Source organism: Scyliorhinus torazame, chromosome 6 (assembly GCF_047496885.1).
Source record: "Scyliorhinus torazame isolate Kashiwa2021f chromosome 6, sScyTor2.1, whole genome shotgun sequence".
NCBI classification, from domain to species: domain Eukaryota; kingdom Metazoa; phylum Chordata; class Chondrichthyes; order Carcharhiniformes; family Scyliorhinidae; genus Scyliorhinus; species Scyliorhinus torazame.
Window position 1 is genome coordinate 264998743 of NC_092712.1, and position 24685 is coordinate 265023427.

The 24685-nt window shown below is 52.1% G+C and overlaps 1 protein-coding gene across 1 annotated transcript in view; it reads left to right on the forward strand.

The window, feature by feature from the left end:
- scgn (secretagogin, EF-hand calcium binding protein) overlaps positions 1 to 24685 on the forward strand; it is a 122356-nt gene that overhangs the window by 23304 nt on the left and 74367 nt on the right. Inside the window, exon 3 of the mRNA XM_072509652.1 lies at positions 22725 to 22817. Coding sequence (XP_072365753.1) covers positions 22725 to 22817 — 93 coding nt within the window. The remainder of the gene's footprint in view (positions 1 to 22724; positions 22818 to 24685) is intronic.

Consider the following 24685-nt stretch of genomic DNA (forward strand, 5'->3'; position numbering starts at 1 on the left):
CCGGAGGTGGAGGACAAATGTGAACAGTGCCAGGGAGGCCCGGCCAACCATTCCCACATATTCTGGGCCTGTTCCAGACTTGTCGAGTTTTGAACAGCCTTCGAGGCGACGTCCAAGGTTGTGGATGTGAGGGTGGAGCCGTGCCTGAGTGTGGCGGCCTTCGGCGTATCAGACCAGCCAGAACTACATACGGGGAAGAGGGCCAGTGCCCTTGCTTTTGCTTCTCTAATCGCACGCCAGAGAATCCTGCTCAGCTGGTAAGCAGCACCACCCACAGCTGCAGACTGGTTGGCAGACCTGTCGGAATTTCTCCACCTGGAGAAGATCAAGGACACCATCCGAGGGTCGGACATGGGCTTCCACAAAGCACGGGGGCCATTCAGCAGGCTGTTCCAAAACCTGTTCTAGTCCACCAGCGACTAGGAAGAGAGGGGGGGGGGGGGAAGGGGAAGGAGGGAGGAAGACGAGGGAAGACACACACAAGCTAGGAGGGGGAGGAGAGAAGGGAACCCAAGGGGGGTCACAGAACGGAACTTGGGGGGAAGGAGAGGAGGGGCAGAGCCCCGCAGCCCCACCCGCACCCAAAAACAAAAAATAAAACCTCCAATGTAAAGAAGCAGAACGCACTATGTGCCACCCAGGGCAGTAGGCAACACTAAGAGAGATACCAAGCTACCAACGAAGGAAAGGGGGGGGGGGGGGGGGGGGGAGGAGGCAGGCAGACGGGGGACACCACTTGTAAAAAGCTGTGTGAATAAGAAATGATTTTATTTGTAAATATCGGACACACTTGATCCGTTATTCTGTAAAAACTGGAAAATACCAATAAAAATATTTCTAAATAAAATTGGCTCAGTTTGCGATAAAGCAAATATGTACAAGCCATGGCACAGTATTGACAGCATATATATTTATATACAGCCACCAGTCCATGAGCTTCAGCTGTCAAATATTAGTTTCCCTGCAGCTACTATTTACAAACTAAGTTCCCTTTCATGTGTCTGGCTTCTGTTAGGCAGACAGTTCAAAATGAACGAGGAAGCATGCCAGATGCTTCGCGATTGAGCCACCTCTGCTAATGTCAAATCTGACTTGTGTCAATGCATCCACTATGTTTTCTTCCACTTGATTAACTGAACTGCTTCAGGCAAAATGTAATTAAATAACGTTATCTTGTGCAACTACACCCTCAAAGTTGGCAGTCCATGTTTTCACAAAGGTTTAAAGTGGATTGTATTTTGCCTACACCTCTCCTGTGTACACTGGAAGCTGCCAGATTCTGCTGAAGGGCTGTCTGTAGGTGATGGTAGCTGATAAATACCTCACCAAAGTGGCTATTTTTTGGGTGTTCACATATCTGAATGGTGAGTTGCTGTCGGACTATTTCAATGTGGGGTAAGGAAAGTGGGGGGAACCACAGGCAGGTATTATGATCCCAGACCAGACCCCAACAGAGGCTAGGATACTGGCCCGAACCTTCAATATTTTAGTTTATTTTCTAAGACTGTGCAGAAAGAATGATTCACTCCAGGAGTGATTGCAGGGAGAAATAGGGATTTGATATTTTAAAACAAAACTATTATTAACACAATACTAAATTCTTTAAAACATCTTTAAAAATAGCTTACAATTACCCCTTAATTACTATCTCTATTCCCAATTAAACAAAAGAAAGAAAAACATACAGGCCTCAATCTATCCTAAATCGCAATGGCACAGATTAATATTTGCTTTTCAGAACAGATTTGGCCCCTGCTAGAACCCCCGCAGACTCTGGCTTGATGTCCTCACAAAGGTGTTTCAACTGGTTTGTTTCAGCTTCCCCCTTGTCCTCAGACACGTCTGCACTACTTTAAATACTATTAATCTTTTTTTTAACCTATCCTACTGTGAGAGCAAGAGACTTTACTTCTGGTCTAATGAGTAGCCAGATCAGAACTCGACTCAAAAGCTTTCTCAAAAATATCTGAATGCCTGAGCTCCATCGAGCAAAGAAATCATCTCCCCAAGCTGAAAACAAATCAACTCCTCAGGCTGAACGCACATTAACTCCCCAGGGACTCCCCCTAGTCAATCAGCAGTGCATTAGCCCAGGCTTTTTAACCTGGTCAATAAAAGCTTTCTGGTCTTGTAAAATAAGATTGTAAAACATATGACTACTGCAGTGAAACGCACCCTAACCTAGGCTTTTAACCCTTAAATTGCCGAATGTTTATAATCCAATATATCTAAAATCCTGCATTCGTCGGATCTCTGTAATGTCCCATTCAAAAGACAGCACTTTAAAATTTCAGCATAAATTATAAGGCAAGTCTGTCTTTGTTTGATGCAAAAATCAAAATAAAGTTAGTATTTGCTATTTAAAAAGCATTGGTCAGCCTCACAGGTGACGAATAAATCCATAGCCTTATTGAAAGTACAGAGATTTGTCCAATGTTTTACCCCTCAGCTGATGCTACCAAAAATACATGAATTGGTCATTACTCTGACTGGTTGTGGGACCCTGTTGTGTTCAAATTGGCAGTGTATTTGCCTACGTAAGTACGATCACTACCTTTCAAAAATAGTTTTGTACTGAAAGAGACGACCTGAAAGTAGACAATACAATTAGAGTCACATAGGATTCTTATGGTGCTTGACAGGGTAGATGCTGAGAGTTTGTTTCTCCTTGTGGAAGAGCCGAGGACCTGAGATCATAACCTCAGAGTAAGGGGTCGCCCATTTAAGACAGAGATGAGGAGGAAATTGAAGCATAGATTACAAAAGCAGGGAGGTCATGTTGGAGTTGTATAGAACTTTGGTGAGGCCATAGCTGTGTGCAGTTCTGGTCACCACATTATAGGAAGGATGTGATTGCCCTGGAGGGGATGCAGAGGAGAATCACCAGGATATTATGTGGGATGGAATGTTTAAGTTATGAAGAGAGATTGGATAGGCTTGGGTTGGTTTTCACTGGAGCAGAGCAGATTGAGGAGTGACCTGATCAAGGTGTACAAGATTATGAGGGGCATGGACAGGGTGGATAGGGAACAACTGTTCCCCTTAGTTGAAGGGTCAGTCACATGGGGACACAAGTTCAAGGTGAAGGACAGGAGGTTTAAAGGAGATGCGAGGGGAAATCTTTTTACCCTGAGGGTGGTGATGGCCTGGAATACACTGCCTGGAAGGGTGTAGAGGCAAGTCGCCTCAAAACCTTTAAAAAAGTACCTGGATGAGCACTTAATATTTCATAACATTCGAGGCAATGGGTTAAGTGTTGGCAAATGGGACTAGGTAGGTAGGTCAGGTGTTTTTCATGTGTCAGTGCAGACTCGATGGACCGAAGGGCCTCTTCTGCATTGTGTTTTTCTGCGATTCTGTGAATTTCTTCTCTTGGAAGGTAGTGAATCTGTGGAATTCTTTACCACAGAGAGCTGTAGAGGCTGGGATGTGACGTATGTTCAAGGCAGAGGTGGACAGGGAATGTAGGGTGATGGGGAGAAGGCGGGAAAGTGAAAATGAGGATTATCATATCAGATCAGTCATGATCTCAATGAATGGCGGAGCAGACTCGATGGGCCGACTGGCCTACTTCTCCTCCTATGTCTTAGTGTCTTACAGTCTTAAATGTAAGCTCTTTCTTTTTAAGGTGCTTAATGACTAGCTTCTTTTCACATAATTTGTCAAAATTTGACGATGGACATTATTGAATTCAAAAAGTAAAATACTGCAGATGAAATCTGAAATAAAAACAGAAAATGCTGGAAAAACTCCGGGGATCTGGCCGCTTCTGTGGAGAGAGAAACTTGAGTTAACACTCTGAAGAAGAGTCATACAGACTCGAAACATTAGCTCTGATTCTCTGTCCACAGATGCTGCCAAACTTGTGGAGTTTTTCTATTATTTAATTCATATTCCTCGTTTTACATGAATGATTGCAGACTTTTTAAACAAAAACAGGGATTACATTAAGAAAATAGCTGGCAGTTGAGGCAGCACTTTAAGCTGGAGGAGGGATCAGGGGAGGTGCCGATTATGGGGAACCATAGGTTTGAGCCAGGAAAGTTGGACGGGAGGTTTCGGAGATGGGAGGAGAGGGGAGTCAGGGTATTAAAAGGCCTGTTCCTGAGAGGTTGTATTGCGAGGCTGGAGGAGTTGGGGGAGAAATATGGGGCAGGGGGAAAGGTTTAGGTACCTGCAGCTCTGGGAATTTGCCATGAAGGAGGTTTAGGGCTTCCCGATAGCGCCGCCCCTCTTTGTTGGAAGAGGTACTGACGGAAGGGGGAGGATGTCAGCGAGCTACGGGAGGATTCTGGGGGAGGACAGGGTATCCTTGGAAGGGATTAAAGCCAAATAGGAGGAGGAGTTTGAGGAGGATCTGGAAGACAGTCTGTGGTGTGAGGTGCTCCAGAGGGTGATGCTTCAACCTCGAGCGCGTGGTCGGGGCTGATACAGCTGTGCCTCATGTTTATGGCGCACATCACGAGGGCGAGGTTGAGCCAATTCTTTGAAGGCGTGGAGGACATGTGTGAGCGCTGTGGAGGAGTCCAGAAAACCATGTACATATGTTTTGGTCCTGTCCAAAGCTGGAGAGGTATTGGGAGGGAGATTTTCAAGGTCATCTCAAGGGTTGTACTCGTAAGCTTGGAGCCAGGGCCCCGAGTAGCCATTTTCGGGGTATCGGACCAGCCTGGGCTGTAGGCGGGTGCAGGGGCAGATGTTTTAGCCTTCGCCCCGCTGATTGCCCAGAGGCGGGTCCTGTTCGGGTGGAGGTCAGCTTCTCTGCCCTGTGCCTCGGCTTGGCGGGGGAACCTGCTGAAGTTTGTGACTGTTGGGAAGGTGAAGTTTGAGCTGAAGGGGAGGATAGAAGGGTTCTACAATTCATGGGATTGTTTACCTTGCACTTTCAAGAATTGGTTGCCATCGAACATTGCGGGGGAGGGGTGCATGGGAGTTATTGTCGGTTTTGAGAACATTGTTTACGGGATGATTGTTAATTTGCTTTTGTTTTTTACTTGGAATATACGGGTGGTTGGGTTTTTATATGCTGGGGGATGCTGTTTGGGGGATTAGTATTATATTTGCTATTGTGTTTTTTGTTGTGTATTTGATGAAAAGGTGGAAAATGAGGAGAATAAAAAGATTTTTAAAAAAAAATGTAAATAGCTGCCATGCTAATTTCTGAAGTCCTTCAATCTGACGAGGCACACCTTCAAGAAAAACATGATCTAAAAGACAATGGTTAACTGTGCTGATCTCAAACTGAACTGGGAGCTAGCCCCAAAGGGATTCTGGGGGAGGACAGGGTATCCTTGGAAGGGATTAAAGCCAAATAGGAGGAGGAGTTTGAGGAGGATCTGGAAGACAGGGCGTCATTCTCCGACCCCCCGTCGGGTCGGAGAATGGCCGTTGGCCGCCGTGAATCCCGCCCCCGCCGAAGTCTCCGAAGGGAGAAAAGTCGGCGGGGCGTTAATGGCGCCGCTGCCGCGGAGAATGTCACGGGTCTGCGCAAGGCAGCCGATTTTCGGCCTGCCGATATTCTCCCTTCCGGATGGGCCGAAGTCCCGTCGACGTGATGACCGTTCACGTCGACGTGAATCAAACCTCCTTTTCATCGGCGTGACCCGGTGCTCCAGGCTCACGCCGACCAGCGAGGAGGTGATTGACGGCCTGGGGGGTTGGCTCTGGGCAGGAAATGGCGTGGCCGCAGACTGATTGCCTGAGGAGAGGTGTGTCTCGGCTTGTGTGTGTGTGCGGCGGGGGGGGGGGGGGTGGTTAGAGTAGGCTGGGCTCCGGGGGAGTGCCGGGAGGGGGTCCGTGCCGGGTTGGGGGTTGTGGTGGGGGGGGGGGGGGGTGGTTAGAGTAGGCTGGGCTCCGGGGGAGTGCCGGGAGGGGGTCCGTGCCGGGGTGGAGGTTGGGGGTTGTGGAGGAGGTCCGTGCCGGGGTGGAGGTTGGGGGGGGGGGGGTCCGTGCCGGTGTGGAGGTTGGGGAGGGGGTCCGTGCCGGGGTGGAGGTTGGGGGGGGGGTCCGTGCCGGGGTGGAGGTTGGGGGGGGGTCCGTGCTGGGGTGGAGGTTGGGGGGGTCCGTGCTGGGGTGGAGGTTGGGGGTTGTGGAGGGGGTCCGTGCCGGGGTGGAGGTTGGGGGGGGGTCCGTGCTGTGGTGGAGGTTGGGGGTTGTGGAGGGGGTCCGTGCCGGGGTGGAGGTTGGGGGGGGTCCGTGCTGGGGTGGAGGTTGGGGGTTGGGGAGGGGGCCGTGCCGGGGTGGAGGTTGGGGGGGTCCGTGCTGGGGTGGAGGTTGGGGAGGGGGTCCGTGCCGGGGTGGAGGTTGGGGGGGTCCGTGCCGGGGTGGAGGTTGGGGGGGGTCCGTGCTGGGGTGGAGGTTGGGTGTTGGGGAGGGGGTCCGTGCCGGGGTGGAGGTTGGGGGGGGGGGTCCGTGCCGGGGTGGAGGTTGGGGGGGGTCCGTGCTGGGGTGGAGGTTGGGTGTTGGGGAGGGGGTCCGTGCCGGGGTGGAGGTTGGGGGGGGTCCGTGCTGGGGTGGAGGTTGGGGGATCCGTGCTGGGGTGGAGGTTGGGGGTTGTGGAGGGGGTCCGTGCCGGGGTGGAGGTTGGGGGGGGGTCCGTGCTGGGGTGGAGGTTGGGGGTTGTGGAGGGGGTCCGTGCCGGGGTGGAGGTTGGGGGGGGTCCGTGCTGGGGTGGAGGTTGGGGGTTGTGGAGGGGGTCCGTGCCGGGGTGGAGGTTGGGGGGGGTCCGTGCTGGGGTGGAGGTTGGGGGTTGGGGAGGGGGCCGTGCCGGGGTGGGGGTTGGGGAGGGGGCCGTGCCGGGGTGGAGGTTGGGGGGGTCCGTGCTGGGGTGGAGGTTGGGGGTTGGGGAGGGGGTCCGTGCCGGGGTGGAGGTTGGGGAGGGGGTCCGTGCCGGGGTGGAGGTTGGGGGGGGTGTCCGTGCCGGGGTGGAGGTTGGGGAGGGGGTCCGTGCCGGGGTGGAGGTTGGGGGGGGTCCGTGCTGGGGTGGAGGTTGGGGGTTGGGGAGGGGGTCCGTGCCGGGGTGGAGGTTGGGGGGGTCCGTGCTGGGGTGGAGGTTGGGGGTTGGGGAGGGGGCCGTGCCGGGGTGGGTGATGGGAGGGCAAATGAGTTGGTCCACCTGGCCAGGTGCCAGCCTCCAACAGTTGGACCCATGCGGTCCATGCCACCTGGCTGGGGGGAGGAGGGGATATGGGCAATGATGACATGTCGTCGTTCCCCTCCCCCCCACCAGGCCGTCATGTTTTCAGACCATCCAGCGATGTTGGCCGCCGTGGTGGCAGCCGCTCATGTCTATGTTGCCCTGGATGAGGAGGAGGAGGAGGAGGAGGAGCGTGCCGGAGAGGCGGCGCAGGCTGCCGCAGAGGGGCAGGCGGCAGCCGCCCAGGCTGGAGGGACACCTGACCGACAGGACGAGGAGGGGGAGGAGGACGTCGCGGCCCCACGGCAACGGAGGCACCCGAGGGCGCCCCGTGTGTACCGGCCCCGGCAGTCATACCAGGACCTCACGGACCGGGAATGCAGGAGGAGACTCCGGATGAGCCGGGAAACCGTGGCACACATCTGCCACCTGCTGGCACACCTGTCACCGCGTGGCACTGGCGGGGGACACCCTCTCCCCGTGTCCGTCAAGGTTACGGTGGCCCTGAACTTTTATGCAACGGGGTCATTCCAGGCACCGAGTGGGGACCTGTCCGGCATATCGCAGACATCGGTGCATCCGGGCAGTGACAGATGCCCTTTATGCCATGGCGCACCGCTACATCCGCTTCCCCGTGGACCGGGCCAGACAAGATGCCCGGGCCGTGGGCTTCTCTGCCATTGCCGGGTTCCCCATGGTCCAGGGCGCGATCGATGGGATGCACGTCGCCGTGCGGCCACCTGCAGATAACAGGGCCGTGTTCACTAATAGGAAGGGGACCTATTCGATGAACGTACAGGTGGTCTGCGACCACCGCATGATGATCCTGCACGTCTGCGCCCGTCACCCAGGCAGTGTACACGACTCATTCGTGTTGTCGCGGTCATCCATCCCCGGCATGTACGAGGGACGCCATCCCCGGCTGAGGGGCTGGTTGCTGGGCGACAGGGGCTACCCATTGCGATCGTGGCTGATGACGCCTATACGGAGGCCACGCAATGAGGCGGAGAACCGCTACAATGATGCCCATGTAGCGACAAGGGGAGTGATCGAAAGGTGCTTTGGCGTGCTGAAGATGCGTTTCAGGTGCCTGGACCTCTCTGGGGGCGCCCTCCAGTATCGGTCAGATAGGGTCGGCCGCATCATTGTGGTGTGCTGCGTCCTGCACAACATAGCCCAGCAGAGGGGCGATGGGCCGCAGGCAGAGGAGGGCGGAGTGGAGGAGCAGCAGGAAGAGGCCCAGTCCTCCCCAGATGAGGGGGATGGGGGCAATGGTCAGGGCAGACGGGGTAGACACAGACGGGTGGCTGTCCACCGTTACCGGCTGGCCCAGCGGGCACGGGACAGACTGATAGACGCCCGCTTCACTGACTAGATGGGCGTGGGAATCGGGTAGTATGGCCACAGACCGCACACCATGACAACAGCCGACCACCCATCCACCCACCCAGCACCCTCACCCCCCTCCCCAACCCCACACACCCCACCCGCATGCACACCACCCCCCCACCCCCAATTGCCGATCCACCGGCGGCACAACGGGCCGGGCTCACCCAGTTGCGGGTGGACGCGTGTCTATCGCAGGCCATGGAGAATGATGACAACCCGCCTCCGATGAGCTCCTGGCTCTACATCGTTGGACTATGTCTGACCCATGGCCACAGTACCACCATCCACCCGGACCATCCCTGCATGCGGCTGTGACACTGCAGCGCACGGTCCCGTCCTCTGCCCGGGGGATGTTGATGGCGGCCCAGGGGGAAGGGGGCAGACTCACCTGGGGCTGAGGTAAGACCACCCCTCACACACACACTTGCGCTCAATGTACATGACACCCCCGCACACTTTGGACAGAGCACAAAGGCAGCTTCGGTAGGTGTAACATTGACTTTAATAACCAAAGGAGTTCATGCACGTGCCCTAGCGCCTAAAACTCATCTGTGCCCTGCACCCGTGCCAACTTACTCAGTGTCTAATTGTTTGGCCTTACGGGCCCTTTGACTACGTCTACGTGGTTCCCCAGACGGTACAGCAGAACTGGAGGTGGACTCCTGTGATTCCTGCCCTCTGACACTGGATCCCTTTGGCGGCCGTTTCCTGGGGCGTCCTGGCCTAGATGGGCCAGGCTGCGGCCCGGGCGACTGGGATGGCGAGCTGCCAGCCTGTCCTGCCCGTTGCCCACCCGATGCACCTGGGACGGAAGGGGGGGAGTCCGAGGTGTCGCGGTGTACCGGGACCTCCCCTACAGAGGGAGCCGGGACGGACCACACCACCTCCTCCTCCCTCGGGGTGCCCGATGGCCCCCAGGCCTCTACATGGGTGGGGGATGCGAATGGACTGGCCATCCGACGTGCCCCTGACATCTGGCGCTGCCAGTCCTGGAGGCCCGTGCTGGTATCGACAGGGGTCTGCAGGTTTGCAGCCATGGAGCCCAGGGGGTTGTCAAACCCTGTCTGCGACAGTGCGACGCCAGCTCGCACATGGCCACTGGCGCCGATGCCCTCAGCGATGGCCTGCTGAGACTGGGCCATGGCCTGCTGAGACTGGGCCATGGCCTGCTGAGACTGGGCTATGGCGTTGAGCGCCTCTGCCATCTGGCGCTGGCACTGGCTCATGGCCTCCTGTGAGAGGGCAGCCATTTCCTGGGCCACAGACGCCGCCTGCACGGAAGGCCCCAGGCCTCGCAAACCGTTCCCCATGTCTGACACCGTCGCACCCATTGCCTCCACCGCGGACGCCACCCGTGCGGTGTCAGCCTGGGTGGCACGCATGACCGGGACCACTCCCAGCTCCTGGACGCGGGTGGACTCCTCCACCTGCGACCGCAGCCGCCGCAAGCCACCCGTCACCCTATTTGCTCGTCTCCGTGTCGGTGGTTGCACCGGATCTATGTGTGGGTGTGGTAACTGCAGGAACCCGGGATCCATCTGGGCGGCAGATGTTCGCTTGGCCTGGGCTGCCCTCCGACCGCCCGGTCCCTCTGCTGCTCCTACCTCCACCTGCTGTACCGGGACGGCTGTGTTGTGCGCACCATGAGTGTACCAGACGCCTCATCACTAAAGTGCCCAACCGTGGTGAGTGTTTCTGCGATGGTGGAGGGTGTTGGTGACAGCAGTGGCGTTGTGTCGTGCTCTTCGTCCCACTCTGAGTCCATGGCACTTTGGGGTGGGGGTTCGTCTCCACCCATCCACTCTGAGTCACTGTCCGGTATTTCGTCTTGCTGGGTAGGGGTGTCCTGGGTAGTGCTGTCCCGGGTAGTGCTGTCCCGGGTAGTGCTGTCCCGGGTAGTGCTGTCCCGGGTAGTGCTGTCCCGGGTAGTGCTGTCCCGGGTAGTGCTGTCCCGGGTAGTGCTGTCCCGGGTAGTGCTGTCCCGGGTAGTGCTGTCCCGGGTAGTGCTGTCCCGGGTAGGGGTGTCCCGGGTAGGGGTGTCCCGGGTAGGGGTGTCCTGGATAGGGGTGTCCTGGGTAGTGGTGTCCTGGCTCGGATGTGACGGGGGCCTGTGGCTGCCCCCCTCATCGCTGGGTGGTCGCTCCCGCACGTGACGGGGGTGTCGTCTCCCTGTTGCTCCAGGTCTCTCCGTCTCCCGTGGTGTGCGAGAGGCATCCTGCGGGCGTCGCATGCTGGAGGGTCCGGGTCTCTCCGTCTCCCGTGGTGTGCGAGAGGCATCCTGCGGGCGTCGCATGCTGGAGGGTCCGGGTCTCTCCGTCTCCCGTGGTCTCCGAGGGGCATCCTGCGGGCGGTATGCATCTGCGGGGAGGGTGCCTGGACGTTTGGTCCTGCGATACACAATGAAGCATGCATGGTTAGACATCAGGCAGTGATCAGGTGATACGGGAGAGGGGGATATAGGGGAGGGGGGATATGGGGACGGGCTGTTGGTGGCTCACTTGCTCGTGGGGCCCCGACCTCTGCATCAGCAACCGCCCGGTCCTCAAGTCCGCCAGCCAGTTCCAGGGCCCTTTCCTCGTGTACGGTCAGTGGCCTCTCATCAGCGGGCCCTCCTCCAGTCCTCACATGCTCCCTGGTGTTGTGTGCGCGCTTCTCCTGTGGGGGGGGGGGGGGGTGGTGGCAGGGGTAAAAGGCAACAGTGTTAGGCAGGTATATGAATGCACGCCATCGGTTGCGCGTGCATTGCAGAGGTTAAGGTTAGGGCTGGATTCACTTGGGGATATGGGGGAGGGGGGAATATGGGGGAGGGGGGATATGGGGGAGGGGGGATATGGGGGATATGGGGAGGGGGGATATGGGGAGGGGGGAATATGGGGGATATGGGGGAGGGGGGATATGGGGTGGGGGGATATGGGGGAGGGGGGAGTATGGGGGATATGGGGGAGGGGGGAGTATGGGGGATATGGGGGAGGGGGGATATGGGGAGGGGGGAGTATGGGGGATATGGGGGAGGGGGATATGGGATATGGGGGAGGGGGGATATGGGGGAGGGGGGAATATGGGGGAGGGGGGAATATGGGGGAGGGGGAATATGGGGGAGGGGGGAATATGGGGGAGGGGGGAATATGGGGAGGGGGGGAGGGGGGGGATATGGGGGAGGGGGGAGTATGGGGGATATGTGGGAGGTGGGATATGGGGGAGGGGGGATATGGGGAGGTGGGATATGGGGGAGGGGGGAGTATGGGGGAGGGGGGAGTATGGGGGAGGTGGGATATGGGGGAGGGGGGATATGGGGGAGGTGGGATATGGGGGAGGGGGGATATGGGGGAGGTGGGATATGGGGGAGGGGGGGATTTGGGGGAGAGGGGATATGGGGGAGGCTCACCCTGCCTGCTCTGACGAGGTCGTTCACCTTCTTGTGGCACTGGGTGCCTGTCCGTGGTGTTAGGGCCACAGCGGTGACGGCCTCTGCCACCTCCCTCCACAGACGCCGGCTGTGGCGTGGGGCAACTCTGCGGCCGTGCCCGGGATACAGGGCGTCCCTCCTCTGCTCCACCGCAACCAGGAGCGCCTCCACATCGCGTGACTCGAACCTCGGGGCTGAGCGACGGCCAGCCATCAAGTCGGGTGTTGCGGTCGGCTGTTCCGGTCGGGTGGGGGGGAGCTGCGCGGCCTTATGAGCTGTACATTTCTTTGTTCTTTGTTCTTTGGAGCATAAGTCAGAGATACAAGTGGAGCAGTGCAGCTCCAATTCTGTAATCTCAACTTTCTAAGCATGGCTTCCCGTCGGAGATGCTTGACTTTCTCGGGTGACAATACTAGAGCGTATAATATACGGTCCCTATGGTAGTTTACAGAGTGAGATGCAACCTCATCTTACAAGACTTGAATCATGGGCGGCAGGGTACCACAGTGGCTAGCACTGTTGCTTCATAGCGCCAGGGACACGGGTTTGATTCCCGCCTTGGGTCACTGTCTGTGTGGATACTGCACATTCTCCCCGTGTCTGCGTGGGTTTCCTCCGGGTGCTCCGGTTTCCTCCCAGAAGTCCCGAAAGACGTGCTTGTCAGGTGAATTGGACATTCTGAATTCTCCCTTAGTGTACCGAACAGGCGCTGGAGTGTGGCAACTACGGGATTTCCACAGTAACTTCATTGCAGTGTTAATGTAATGTAAACCTACTTGTGACAGTAATAAAGATTATTATTATGAGCGAGATGAATCCTGACTAACTGCTGTCATGCTGCATCCTGTACATTCTCTTCAGTGAAGTGTGCAATTGTTTGAAAGAGAGCCTGGAATAGATTTGAAATGCTTGTGTGATAACATCATAATTCATGCCAAAAATCCATTCATTTTGTACCAATTCTAATCCGTGCCATGTTTTCAGGAAAGCCAGAGCTTCAGAGGTTGGTGCCTGATCCACACGTGTTTTGACCCCACCACTGTCAATTTAAACAATGTGTGAGGAGCTGTTCGATTTAATGCTCAGGGCTGCAGGTTTCACACAACCTGAAGTGCTTTGTTGGCAATTTGGATCCAACCTCATCAGGGTGCCTGAATTCTCAATACTGACACCCATTACATGTAACTTGGTGCATAGAAGCCAAATTCATAGCATTCACCCTATCATTGAAAAGCTAATTTCCAGCAGAACGGTTCACCAGCTGACATACTCAAAGTGCTACACCTGTTGGCAACTGTAGACCAGACCGCAGAAAGGGTCTGTGCTTTCAGGAGAAACAGAAATTTAACTCAATACAAAATGCATCAAGCATAAGATATAATGTGGCTTCAAATTCCAATTGAATTATCTTGAAATCTTCTGCTGCACTATTGTTGAAATGAGATTTTACTGTTACTTCAGCTGCAATTTATCTTCAACCTGGACCATACTAAGTTCTATAAGAACCATCAATTCAACTATAATTATATTTCCATCTGGTTGCACTTGCTTTATAACGTAATTTTTTTTTAAAATGCCATCTATCGGAGTCCTTTTTAATCAGTTTAAGTGCACCAACCTCAATTCCTTGTTTTAAACAAATGCCACTGACTTGGCATGTTTTATATCTAGGTAAGGGTAGAAAGGGTCAGAGGATAGAATCCCCACAGTGCAGAAGGAGGCCATTTGGCTCATTGAGTCTGTACTGACCCTTCAAATGAGCATTCTCGCACACCCCGCCCTATCCCTGCAACCCCATAACCTAACCTGCATATCCCTGGAAATTTATCATGGCCAATCCACTAATCTCTACATCTTTGGACTGTGGGAGGAAACCAGAGCACCCGGAGGAGACCCACGCAGACATAGGAAGAACATACAAACTCCACGCAGACAGTGACCCAAGGCTAGAATTAAACCCGGGTCGCTGGTGCAGTAAGGTGCTGTAAGGTAGTAGTGCTAACCACTGTGCCGCCTACCTATGTATCTGTGAGTATATACATGTGGGTATATGTGTAATTGGAAGCATTTAGAACAAAGCTAGACCATAAGCCCATGAGACAGAGGTGCAGAATTAAGCCATCCGGCCCATTGGGTCTTCTCCACCATTCAATCATGGCTGATATGTTTCTCATCCCCTTTCTCCTGCCTTCTCCCGTAACCCCTGATCCCCTTATCAATCAAGAACTGTCTATTTCTGTCTTAAAGATACTCAGTGACTTGTACTCCACAGCCTTCTGTGGCAAAGAGTTCCACAGATTCACCACCCTCTGGCTGAAGAAATTCCTCCTCATCTCTGTTTTAAAGGATCACCCCTTCAGTCTGAGGCTGTGACCTCGGGTTCTAGTTTTTCCTACTAGTGGAAACATCCTCTCCACATCCATGCATTCTAGGTCTCTCAAGTTTCAATAAGATTCACCCTTCATCCTTCTGAACTCCAACGAGTACAGACCCAGAGTCCTCAACTGCTTCTCATATGACAAGCTCTTCATTCTTGTGAACCTCCTCTGGACCCCTTCCAAGGCCAGCACATCGTTCCTTAGATACAGGGCACAAAACTGCTCACCGAGGAGCATCTCTGAGGGTGTTGACACCATGGTGCAGACACTGGGGAGCTGTCAGGGCTGGTAAAGCCAAAGGGGTTTGGTGGGGTCTGCAGGGCAGCTAAGAAAGATCTTCTGGGAGGTTGAAGGGTGGGGTCCTGGAAGGTGGGGAGGGTGGTTGGAAGGGGGGCGTAGAGGAGCCTGTAGAGGGGGGGCCCAGGGACCCGATAGCAGGGTGCCATCACTTTGGGAGCAGGGGGTGGCATTGCCTATGGGTGGGGGACCTACAAGCTCACTTAAGAGATTAGGACACCCTTTCAGAATGGTGGCCCGATCTCTGAGGAACCAGTCTGGCCGGCAAATCCAGCTCCCCAGTGATGAAAATAATTTGAAGCGTGGGCTAAACCGGTGAGAAACTCCGCAGGCCCCAAAAAGTGACCAATTGTGGTTAGATAGCGGGTGGAGAACTCACCGGCAGAGCCGGGGGGAAATTCCCAGCTAAACCCACCACAAATGACACTGAGAAACGTTTCCATTTGCTCGTGCCCAATGTAATTAAAGGGAGGAGCCAGGGGCTCGAGCAGTTTCCAGAGGTTCAGTTCAGTTTTGCATCTGTCTGTGAACAGACTAGCTTCTTCCTACCCAGCAATATAGTTAAAAAGATTTTTTGCCTGTGAACAGAACAGATCTTTTTGAAAAGCCAAGACTCTGCAAGTTGTTTCTTGGAGGATTTCATTCTCAAAGTGATTTATCCAAGACATCTCTTTACAGCAAGTATTTCTGAGTCTGCTAACTGTATTACTGTATTAACTGTAGGGGCTGGTTTAGCACACTGGGCTAAATTACTGGCTTTTAAAGCAGACCAAGGCAGGCCAGCAGCATGGTTCAATTCCCGTACCAACCTCCCCGAACAGGCGCCGGAATGTGGGGCTTTTCACAGTAACTTCATTTGAAGCCTACTTGTGACAATAAGCAATTTTAATTTTTCATTATGTCAAAGTGGATTGTGACCTGAGACGGGTTTTTCTTGAGTGGAGATAAAGGGTGGCAGTTGGGAATTAGTGTTCCATTGCCATTGTTAAGCATTGTTTATTGGGTAATTGTAAGCTATTTTCTTGTGTGATGTTAAAGATATTTTAATCCTGTGTTAGTTTGTTTTAAAGTGCCATATCACTGGCATTTGTATGTGCAATCACTCTTGGAGCGAGGTATCTTTTCCTTACAGGCGTACAAAATTAAAATAAAATATTGGGTTTTCTGTCCAGTATCCTTGCAAGTGTTTGGGTCTGGTTCAAGATTGTAATACATCAGTGAACCAGGGTCAGGATTGCTAGTCCAGTGACAACATCACAATACCAAACCCACCCCCACGGTGAATAACCTACATTCCCAGCTGATAAAACTTTTTTTTTTAAATTAAATAAGTTTAGAGCACCCAATTCTTTTTTTTTTCCCAATTAAGAGGCTATTTTGTGAGACCTATCTACCTGCACATCTTTGGGTTGTGGGGGTGAGATGAATGCAGTCACGGGGAGAATGTGCGAACTCCACACATACAGGGCCAGGATCGAACATGGGTCGTCAGCGCAGTGAGGCAGCAGTGCTAACCACTGTGCCGCCCTCGATAAAACTTTTTACCAGGACTGTAAAAGTATAAACATTTGGCTTTCAGAACCTGTATCTCTCCATATAACCTGTGAAGTACAATGATAACTTCAGTAGATATGTATTTTATTCACAAGAATTTGTGGAAGTGCTTTATGTTCAGTAGACTTAGAGTAACTGCTTTGGTTCTAATAGTGATAGAATTACAATAAAGGGCGAGATTCTCTGGCCTCTCTGCGGTGTGTTTCTTGGTGCAGGAGGCAGCCAGTGGTGGAATCATTTGGTCCCGCCGCTGTCAATGGGATTTCCCATTAAATCCACCCTACGCTGCCGGGAAACCCACGGCGGGATGCGGCGTTGGCGTAACCGGGATATTCCTCTGGTGTGAACAGCCGGGTGATCTTGCCCAAAATCTATTTCTCAACTGAGATTATGAAAGCCCTATTTAGGTTCCAAGTCACACAGGGCAGTGGGTAAATCTCTCTGTGTTTACAATGCATGACTGATCCCAGCAGGTCACCATAACCATTCTGAATTTGGGTGTTACGTAGCTGCCAGCTTCAGCCTGCCCACTTCAGTGGCTGCATTTTATTGGCAAGCACAATTTACTCTCTTGAAGAACATTAGTGAACCAGTTGGCTTTTCACGACAAACTGAGACAACTTTATGATCGCTTTCGTTTCAAAGCATCAAATGTTATTGATTTGTTCAACCTTCGGTATCGAAGAACACAGCCAGAATATTGTCTCCGTTTTTGAAGTGAGTACTTTGATGAATGATGAGGCCTATTTTTGTGAGCACCCACAGGCAATAAATAACACAACTGCTGCATCAGAAAATATTTCATCCTGCTTGGTAAATGTGAGATCTCGTAGCAAACCCACTCTCTTACACCTGACATCAACAACTAGGCTTTCCAGCAGGAGACGGCAACCATGGAGGAATTGATTTTTACTTCCGCCCTAGCTCAGGAATATTGAGGTCAATTGTAATGCTTATATTACAAACCTGACCCCGATCAGCTAACTCAGCACAGTATCTGGCCTCTTCCTCATTGGAATGTCTCACAAGACAATTTTTTGAGGTGAACCACAGAAGAGCTCTGCACTCTTGTGTTTGTTAAGGATGTCATGTGAATGGCTCCATCGCTGCAAATCTTCAACCTTTGTTTCCCGGGGCTCACGTTTACCAACCAGTCGACCGTTGCGACCCACGTCGGCTGACCTTCGTGACCCACGCTGGCCACCGTTCGCGATCCATGGTGGCTGACCTTTACGACCCACGCCGACTGACCTTCGCGACCCACGCCGGTCAGTCTTCGCAACCCACACCGGCCGATCTTCATTACCCTTGGCTGCCGACCTTCGCGACCCACGCTGACCGACCTTTATGACCCACTCCGGCCAACCGTCCTGACCCACGCCGGCCAACGTTTGCGAGTCATGCCGGCTGACCTTTGTGACGCGCCATTTTTTCTTACCTTTAATGCGGCAGGTGAGCCTGCTTGATCCTCACGATCTCACTTGCTTTGTGATTCAATATTACGTTTCTGCTAAGGACTTCAGCTGATGATTTACGATCTCGCTGCATTAGGGCAGCACGGTGGCGCAGTGGCTAGCACTGGGATTACGGCGCTGAGCACACGGGTTCGAATCTTGGCCCTGGGTCACTGTCCATGTGGAGTTTGCACATTGTCCCAGTGTCTGCGTGGGTTTCACCCTCACAACCCAAAGATGTGCAGGTTATCTGGATTGACCACGCAAAATTGCCCCTTAATTGGAAAAAAATAAATTGGGTACTCTAAATTTATTTTAGAAAAAGATCACGCTGCATCCTTTGAAAAAAGGCAAAAGGTTTGTCCTCGAACTCGCCATGCTTAGTCTTCAAATGGCTTTGCAGTTTTGAGGGTTTTAAATTCTCATTTGCCAGAACTTGCCTGCATATAACACACATGGACTTTGTATCCTGATTTGCATTGGCACAATTAAAAAAGCCATTCCTCAAGAAGTCATCTTTATACTGCTTTTTTCCTGATTTCAATTTTTCTTTATTGGCTGTTCACCAGAGACCCTGGAGCTCTGTATAGAGCTATCACTAGCGCTGCTTTGTCCTGCCATGGACTCTCTGTAACAGCTCTCTCCAGCAGATTTAGTTGTGAGTTCCTGGCCAGGAGGTACACTGTCTGTCTCTGTCTCTGGCCCTCTCTTGCTTATGACAAAACACACTTGGAAGGCGCAAACAAGGCAAGGGAATACATGATAAATGGCAGGACCCTGGGAAGCACCGAGGATCAGAGGGACCTTGGTGTGCATGTACACCAGTCCCTTAAGGTAGCAGTGCACGTGGATGCAGTGGTTAAGAAGTCATATGGTACACTTGCCTTTATTAACTGACGCATAGAGTTTAAGAGCAGGGAGGTTATGCTGGAACTATATGTAGTATTTATTATAGGTATTACGGTACCTGATAGACTAAAGCACCATTGGTGGAAACTGTATGCGTTCTATTGGTTAGAATATATGATAGCTCCGCCCTGCTAGGCGGGGTATAAGAACCCGTGCTGCCCCAGCTGCCTTCATTCTGTACCTGAGCTGCTGGGGGAAACATCTAGCTTATTAAAGCCTTCAGTTGGACTACAACCTCGCTTTAGTGGTCATTGATCATGCATCAATGTATAAAACATTGGTTAGGCCACAGTTTGAATATTGTGTGCAGTTCTGGAATCTACATTATAGGAGGGATGTGATAGCACTGGAAAGGGTGCAGGGGAGATTTACCAGGATGCTGCCTGGGCTGGAGAGTGTTAGTTATGGAGAGAGATTGGATTGTTTTCCTTGGACCAGAGAAGACTGAGTCCAAGGAACTCAGTCCTTGACTAGCAATCCTGACCCTGGTTCACTGATGTATTACAATCTTGAACCAGACCCAAACACTTGCAAGGATACTGGACAGAAAACCCAATATTTTATTTTAATTTTGTACGCCTGTAAGGAAAAGATACCTCGCTCCAAGAGTGATTGCACGTACAAATGCCAGTGATATGGCACTTTAAAACAAACTAACACAGGATTAAAATATCTTTAACATCACACAAGAAAATAGCTTACAATTACCCAATAAACAATGCTTAACAATGGCAATGGAACATTAATTCCCAACTGCCACCCTTTATCTCCACTCAAGAAAAACCCGTCTCAGGTCACAATCCACTTTGACATAATGAAAAATTAAAATTGCTTATTGTCACAAGTAGGCTTCAAATGAAGTTACTGTGAAAAGCCCCACATTCCGGCGCCTGTTCGGGGAGGCTGGTACGGGAATTGAACCATGCTGCTGGCCTGCCTTGGTCTGCTTTAAAAGCCAGTAATTTAGCCCAGTGTGCTAAACCAGCCCCTACAGTTAATACAGTAATACAGTTAGCAGACTCAGAAATACTTGCTGTAAAGAGATGTCTTGGATAAATCACTTTGAGAATGAAATCCTCCAAGAAACAACTTGCAGAGTCTTGGCTTTTCAAAAAGATCTGTTCTGTTCACAGGCAAAAAATCTTTTTAACTATATTGCTGGGTAGGAAGAAGCTAGTCTGTTCACAGACAGATGCAAAACTGAACTGAACCTCTGGAAACTGCTCGAGCCCCTGGCTCCTCCCTTTAATTACATTGGGCACGAGCAAATGGAAACGTTTCTCAGTGTCATTTGTGGTGGGTTTAGCTGGGAATTTCCCCCCGGCTCTGCCGGTGAGTTCTCCACCCGCTATCTAACCACAATTGGTCACTTTTTGGGGCCTGCGGAGTTTCTCACCGGTTTAGCCCACGCTTCAAATTATTTTCATCACTGGGGAGCTGGATTTGCCGGCCAGACTGGTTCCTCAGAGATCGGGCCACCATTCTGAAAGGGTGTCCTAATCTCTTAAGTGAGCTTGTAGGTCCCCCACCCATAGGCAATGCCACCCCCTGCTCCCAAAGTGATGGCACCCTGCTATCGGGTCCCTGGGCCCCCCCTCTACAGGCTCCTCTACGCCCCCCTTCCAACCACCCTCCCCACCTTCCAGGACCCCACCCTTCAACCTCCCAGAAGATCTTTCTTAGCTGCCCTGCAGACCCCACCAAACCCCTTTGGCTTTACCAGCCCTGACAGCTCCCCAGTGTCTGCACCATGGTGTCAACACCCTCAGAGATGCTCCTCGGTGAGCAGTTTTGTGCCCTGTATCTAAGGAACGATGTGCTGGCCTTGGAAGGGGTCCAGAGGAGGTTCACAAGAATGAAGAGCTTGTCATATGAGAAGCAGTTGAGGACTCTGGGTCTGTACTCGTTGGAGTTCAGAAGGATGAAGGGTGAATCTTATTGAAACTTGAGAGACCTAGAAAGCATGGATGTGGAGAGGATGTTTCCACTAGTAGGAAAAACTAGAACCCGAGGCCACAGCCTCAGACTGAAGGGGTGATCCTTTAAAACAGAGATGAGGAGGAATTTCTGGGTAAATAAAGACAGATTTTTAATTGGTAATGGGTTATGGAGAACGGGCAGGACAGTGAAGGCTAGGATGAGATCAGCCATGATCAAATGGCAGAGCAGACTTGATGGGCCAAATGCCTAATTCTGCTCCAATATTTTAGAAGGGGATACTGCATTGTTTTACAAATGCGTGGTCTTATATACATATTACAATGTCCAGTGTATCAGTTGCATATTTAAAACTTAACAACGTGAATGCTATCTGGGCTCCTGGTTCAAAAAGAGTGAGAAAAGTCCACCTTCTATGCAGCACCATTCACTTCTTTATTTTCTGCACAGTCCCAATTCCTCACCTCACCCCCACTCCCCCGCCACCCCCCCCCCCCCCCCCCCCCCCCCCACTCACCCACCCCACAGAGGTCAGGCGCTTGGATTCTTACCAAAAGCATAGGCACTTAGACTGTTCATTTTGAATGTTACTGAAAAGCAGTGTAATTTATATAAAATCAGAATGAAATTCATTTTTAAATTGTGAGAATAGTCTTAATTTAAATTTTTCAAGTGGCCACAGGGAATATGAAAGAAATCTGTTGTTTTATTCCAGAGGTGACAATGGCTGTAAGTTCAGTTGCAAAAGGAATATACTCTCACACAACTGCAAGTTCTATGTTTGAACGACTTGGTGAGAAGTCCATCGTGGCCCTATAAAATTTGAAGCCCTTTGGGGCCAGGCTGATGGAGATGATAGATTGGCTAAGGTGGTGCTTGATCCAGCAGTTGTACTGGTTTGCGGGTATATTTGTGGGTCATTGCTCAAACAATGACATAGTCAAGCTAGTGCCAGTGTTTGGAGAGTGGGTGTTCCCATGAGGCATTGCGCTTGTCTTGTTGGTGGTTATGGCAAGGTCATGTTCCAGGCATTTTGTCAGGAGGATATTGCGGTTTGCTTTCCCTACTCCGTCCTTGCCATAAAAATAACATTCTTCCAGAGATTCGTATTCTTTCCGACACTGATGTTAAAAAGCCAGAGGAGGATCAGTTTGTCAACTGCTGGGAGTCCGGTCAGGACTTGCTCAAGTTAAGTGTAGAAACCCTCCTTGGCCTCACCTATTGCCACAAATGTAAGGGTGTATATGCTGATGACAGTGACATGCTGATGTCTCGTTAAGTTATATAGTTATGAAGTGTTCGCCTTTCCACAGAGAGAATCGCTGAGGTGCCAGACAAGTTCATTTTTGATGGCAAAGCCCACCCTGTAGAGGCAGGAAGGCCCTTCCAGAAAAAGGCATACCCGCTGCCCTGTTCCTTAAGTTGCTCTTCTGCACGTTGTGATTTATTTAGGGCAGCAATGTTGAGAGACCTAAGTTCCTCGAGTTGTGATGGCGGTGTGGCGCTCGGATCTGTCACTGTTTGGGTGGTCCATGCAGGTCTTGATGTTCCAGATGATCCTGACAATTAGAAGATGCCTTTGCACAATTTCTTTCTACCATGAGGTGGCCATTGCATACCAACCCCTCCACAGTCTTGACAGAATGAGAGTTGGTCCATTGGCAAAAGACATTGGCAGGTCATGTTCTGCTGTGAGGCATTAGCACAGTCGTGCATGTTCATATGTGGGTGCGTGTTTGATCTGTGGTGGACAGACAGAACTCGAAAATCCATTCGAACCAGTTACCAGACACAGGCTCAGCAGGAGACTGAAGACAAGCTTTTCAATCATTGAAGTGGTGGGGGAAGGACAGTAGACTGACCCCAGATACTGTAAATCTCAAAAATCTGAACAATTACCTGCACGGGCCAACACGCAGAATCACCAAAGAGAATTCACTGTATGACAGCAAAACAGTTGTGACCCGTTCATAGCAAAAATCACAGGGATTTCAGTCATGTGTGACGATTAGAATTGTTTACTTTGGAATATGTCACAATGTATCAGGGTGAAGGAGGTTGACGTTAATGTGTTGTGATAAATAGTTTTCTGAAGAATTAGACGCACTCATTACACTGGCACTGAAGTGCATGGCTCAAGGGGTGATAGCAATTGCCGTGATGCCTGCAAATCCTTAATCAATTAACAGCCAGTTAGCAAATCAATGCATGAGATATCGATTGAATTCTAACACCCGTGTCTTTATTCCACATGGCTTTCGCAGGGTGACCTGAGTGCTGGACAGGTTCAGAAAATGAAAGAACGATTTATGTCAGCGTATGACGTCACTGCTGATGGGAGGCTGCAAATCCAGGAGGTAATCATTTTCTCAGGCTGTGTCTTTACAACACAAGTCACTCAGCTAAGTTATGAGACCAGGTTGCGAGCATTTTGTTTGTATTTCTTTGCATATGGAAGGTAAAGCCCTGTCGGACTTCCCGACCGTCTTAACGCCTCACCAGATTCACCTGAGTCCCGCGAGGCATCCGAATCTGGAACACACCCGCAAGGGCGTGACCAAACAGCATGTGTCAAAGCTGGTTTTAAACCGGCATGCCAAGATGCCAGTTGGGGAGGGCCAGGGAGCCACCCTCCATTTACCCTGACCACCTGGGGGTCTCCAATAGCCCGGGGGACTCCCTGGGTGCTATTCCACCTTCTCCACGTTTGTGTGGATCAGTGCTCCGGCTTAGGCGAACTTACCCGGTATCCACCGGCAACATGGGATCCACTGGCCTCCCCAGCGAGGCCGCAGTGGCGCACCGTTCAGCACTGGTCCACGCAAATGTGGATCAGACAGAATGGCACGCGTGGGGTCTCCTGGGCCACTGGCGACCCCTGGGTGGTCAGGGCAAGTGCAGGGTGGCTCCCTTACCCTCCCGCTGGCATGTGGGTACCTTGGCACTCCTCAGCTGGCATCTTGGCATTGCTAGCCTGGCACTGCCAAGGTGCCTGAATGGCACTGCCAGCCAGCAGGAGCACTGCCAGGGTGCCAGTGCAAGAGTGCCTGAGTGCCAGGATGGCACTGCCAAGGGCCAAGAGCCAGGGGGGAGGTGGGCCATGACCATGAAACAAGGGTGGAGGGGGATTCGAAGGGTGGGGGTGTGCAGGGCAGGGAAATAGGGGCCTACGGGAGGTTGGAGGGGTGATGGGTGGGGATCCTGGAAGGGACAGGGTGCTGTAAGGGGTTTTGGGGGCCTGAAAAGGGGGAGCTCCCAGGGCCCCATAACGAGGTGTCCTCAATTGGGGATGTGGGGTAGTGCCCATATGTATGTGGGGTGACATTGCCCAATGGATGGGGGGTGAAGCTCACTTTGAGTTCGGGGCACCCATTCTAAATGGCGACCCGATCTCCGAGTTCAGTTGCCCGTGCTAAAAAAAATTTGGTGTGGGCTAAACTGGTGAGAAATTCCCCAGGGCCCAAAAAAGTGACTAGGCCTTTGCCCTGAGAGGGGCAGCTAACTTGGGAGGGCTCCCAAGGCCACAGTGTAGGTCCTCTGGTTGGGGTGAGCTCTGCTGATCCCCTGCTTCCTCTGCAATAAGGCAGCGCTTCTGAGAAATGCCAACACCTGGTGAGTCCCTGATTGAGCTTGGCCACGCCCTTCTCCCTGATGAAACAGCTGGGGTATGAGGGTGCTCAGAGGGGCAGCCTGGGTGGGCTCCCAGAACATCCAAAGAACACAAGCAGCACTCAGCAGAGTGAAAATCCAGGGGCCGGTAAGGAGCACCAAAGGGGTGTGTTTAAGAGACTGACTGCAGCATTGGCGGTCTGAGCCAGGCCACCCCGATCCCAAGGGGAACACGCCGAGGCCATAGACTTGGCACCAGGTCACTCCCCTCTACTGCCCCGGTACAGATGGTGCCTGACCTCCTGAGTATTTCCAGCATTTTCTGTTTTACTTTAGTTTTCCAGCATCTGCAGTATTTGTATGCTGTACTCCCAGGTAATTTTCTCCTCCACCTCATTTCAATTCTTCCTTTTCATGTAATATGTGATTATCCTATTTTTCATCCCACTGTGTAATATCTCACACTTATCTTACTTGAAATTAATTTGCCAATTATGAGCCCATTCTGAAAATTTTTAATATCTTCTTGCATTTTGTGCTGCTCTATTCAGGACTGACATTGACCCCAATTTGACATTGTCCACAAGTTTCGAAATTGTGTTTTTGATTCCAAAGC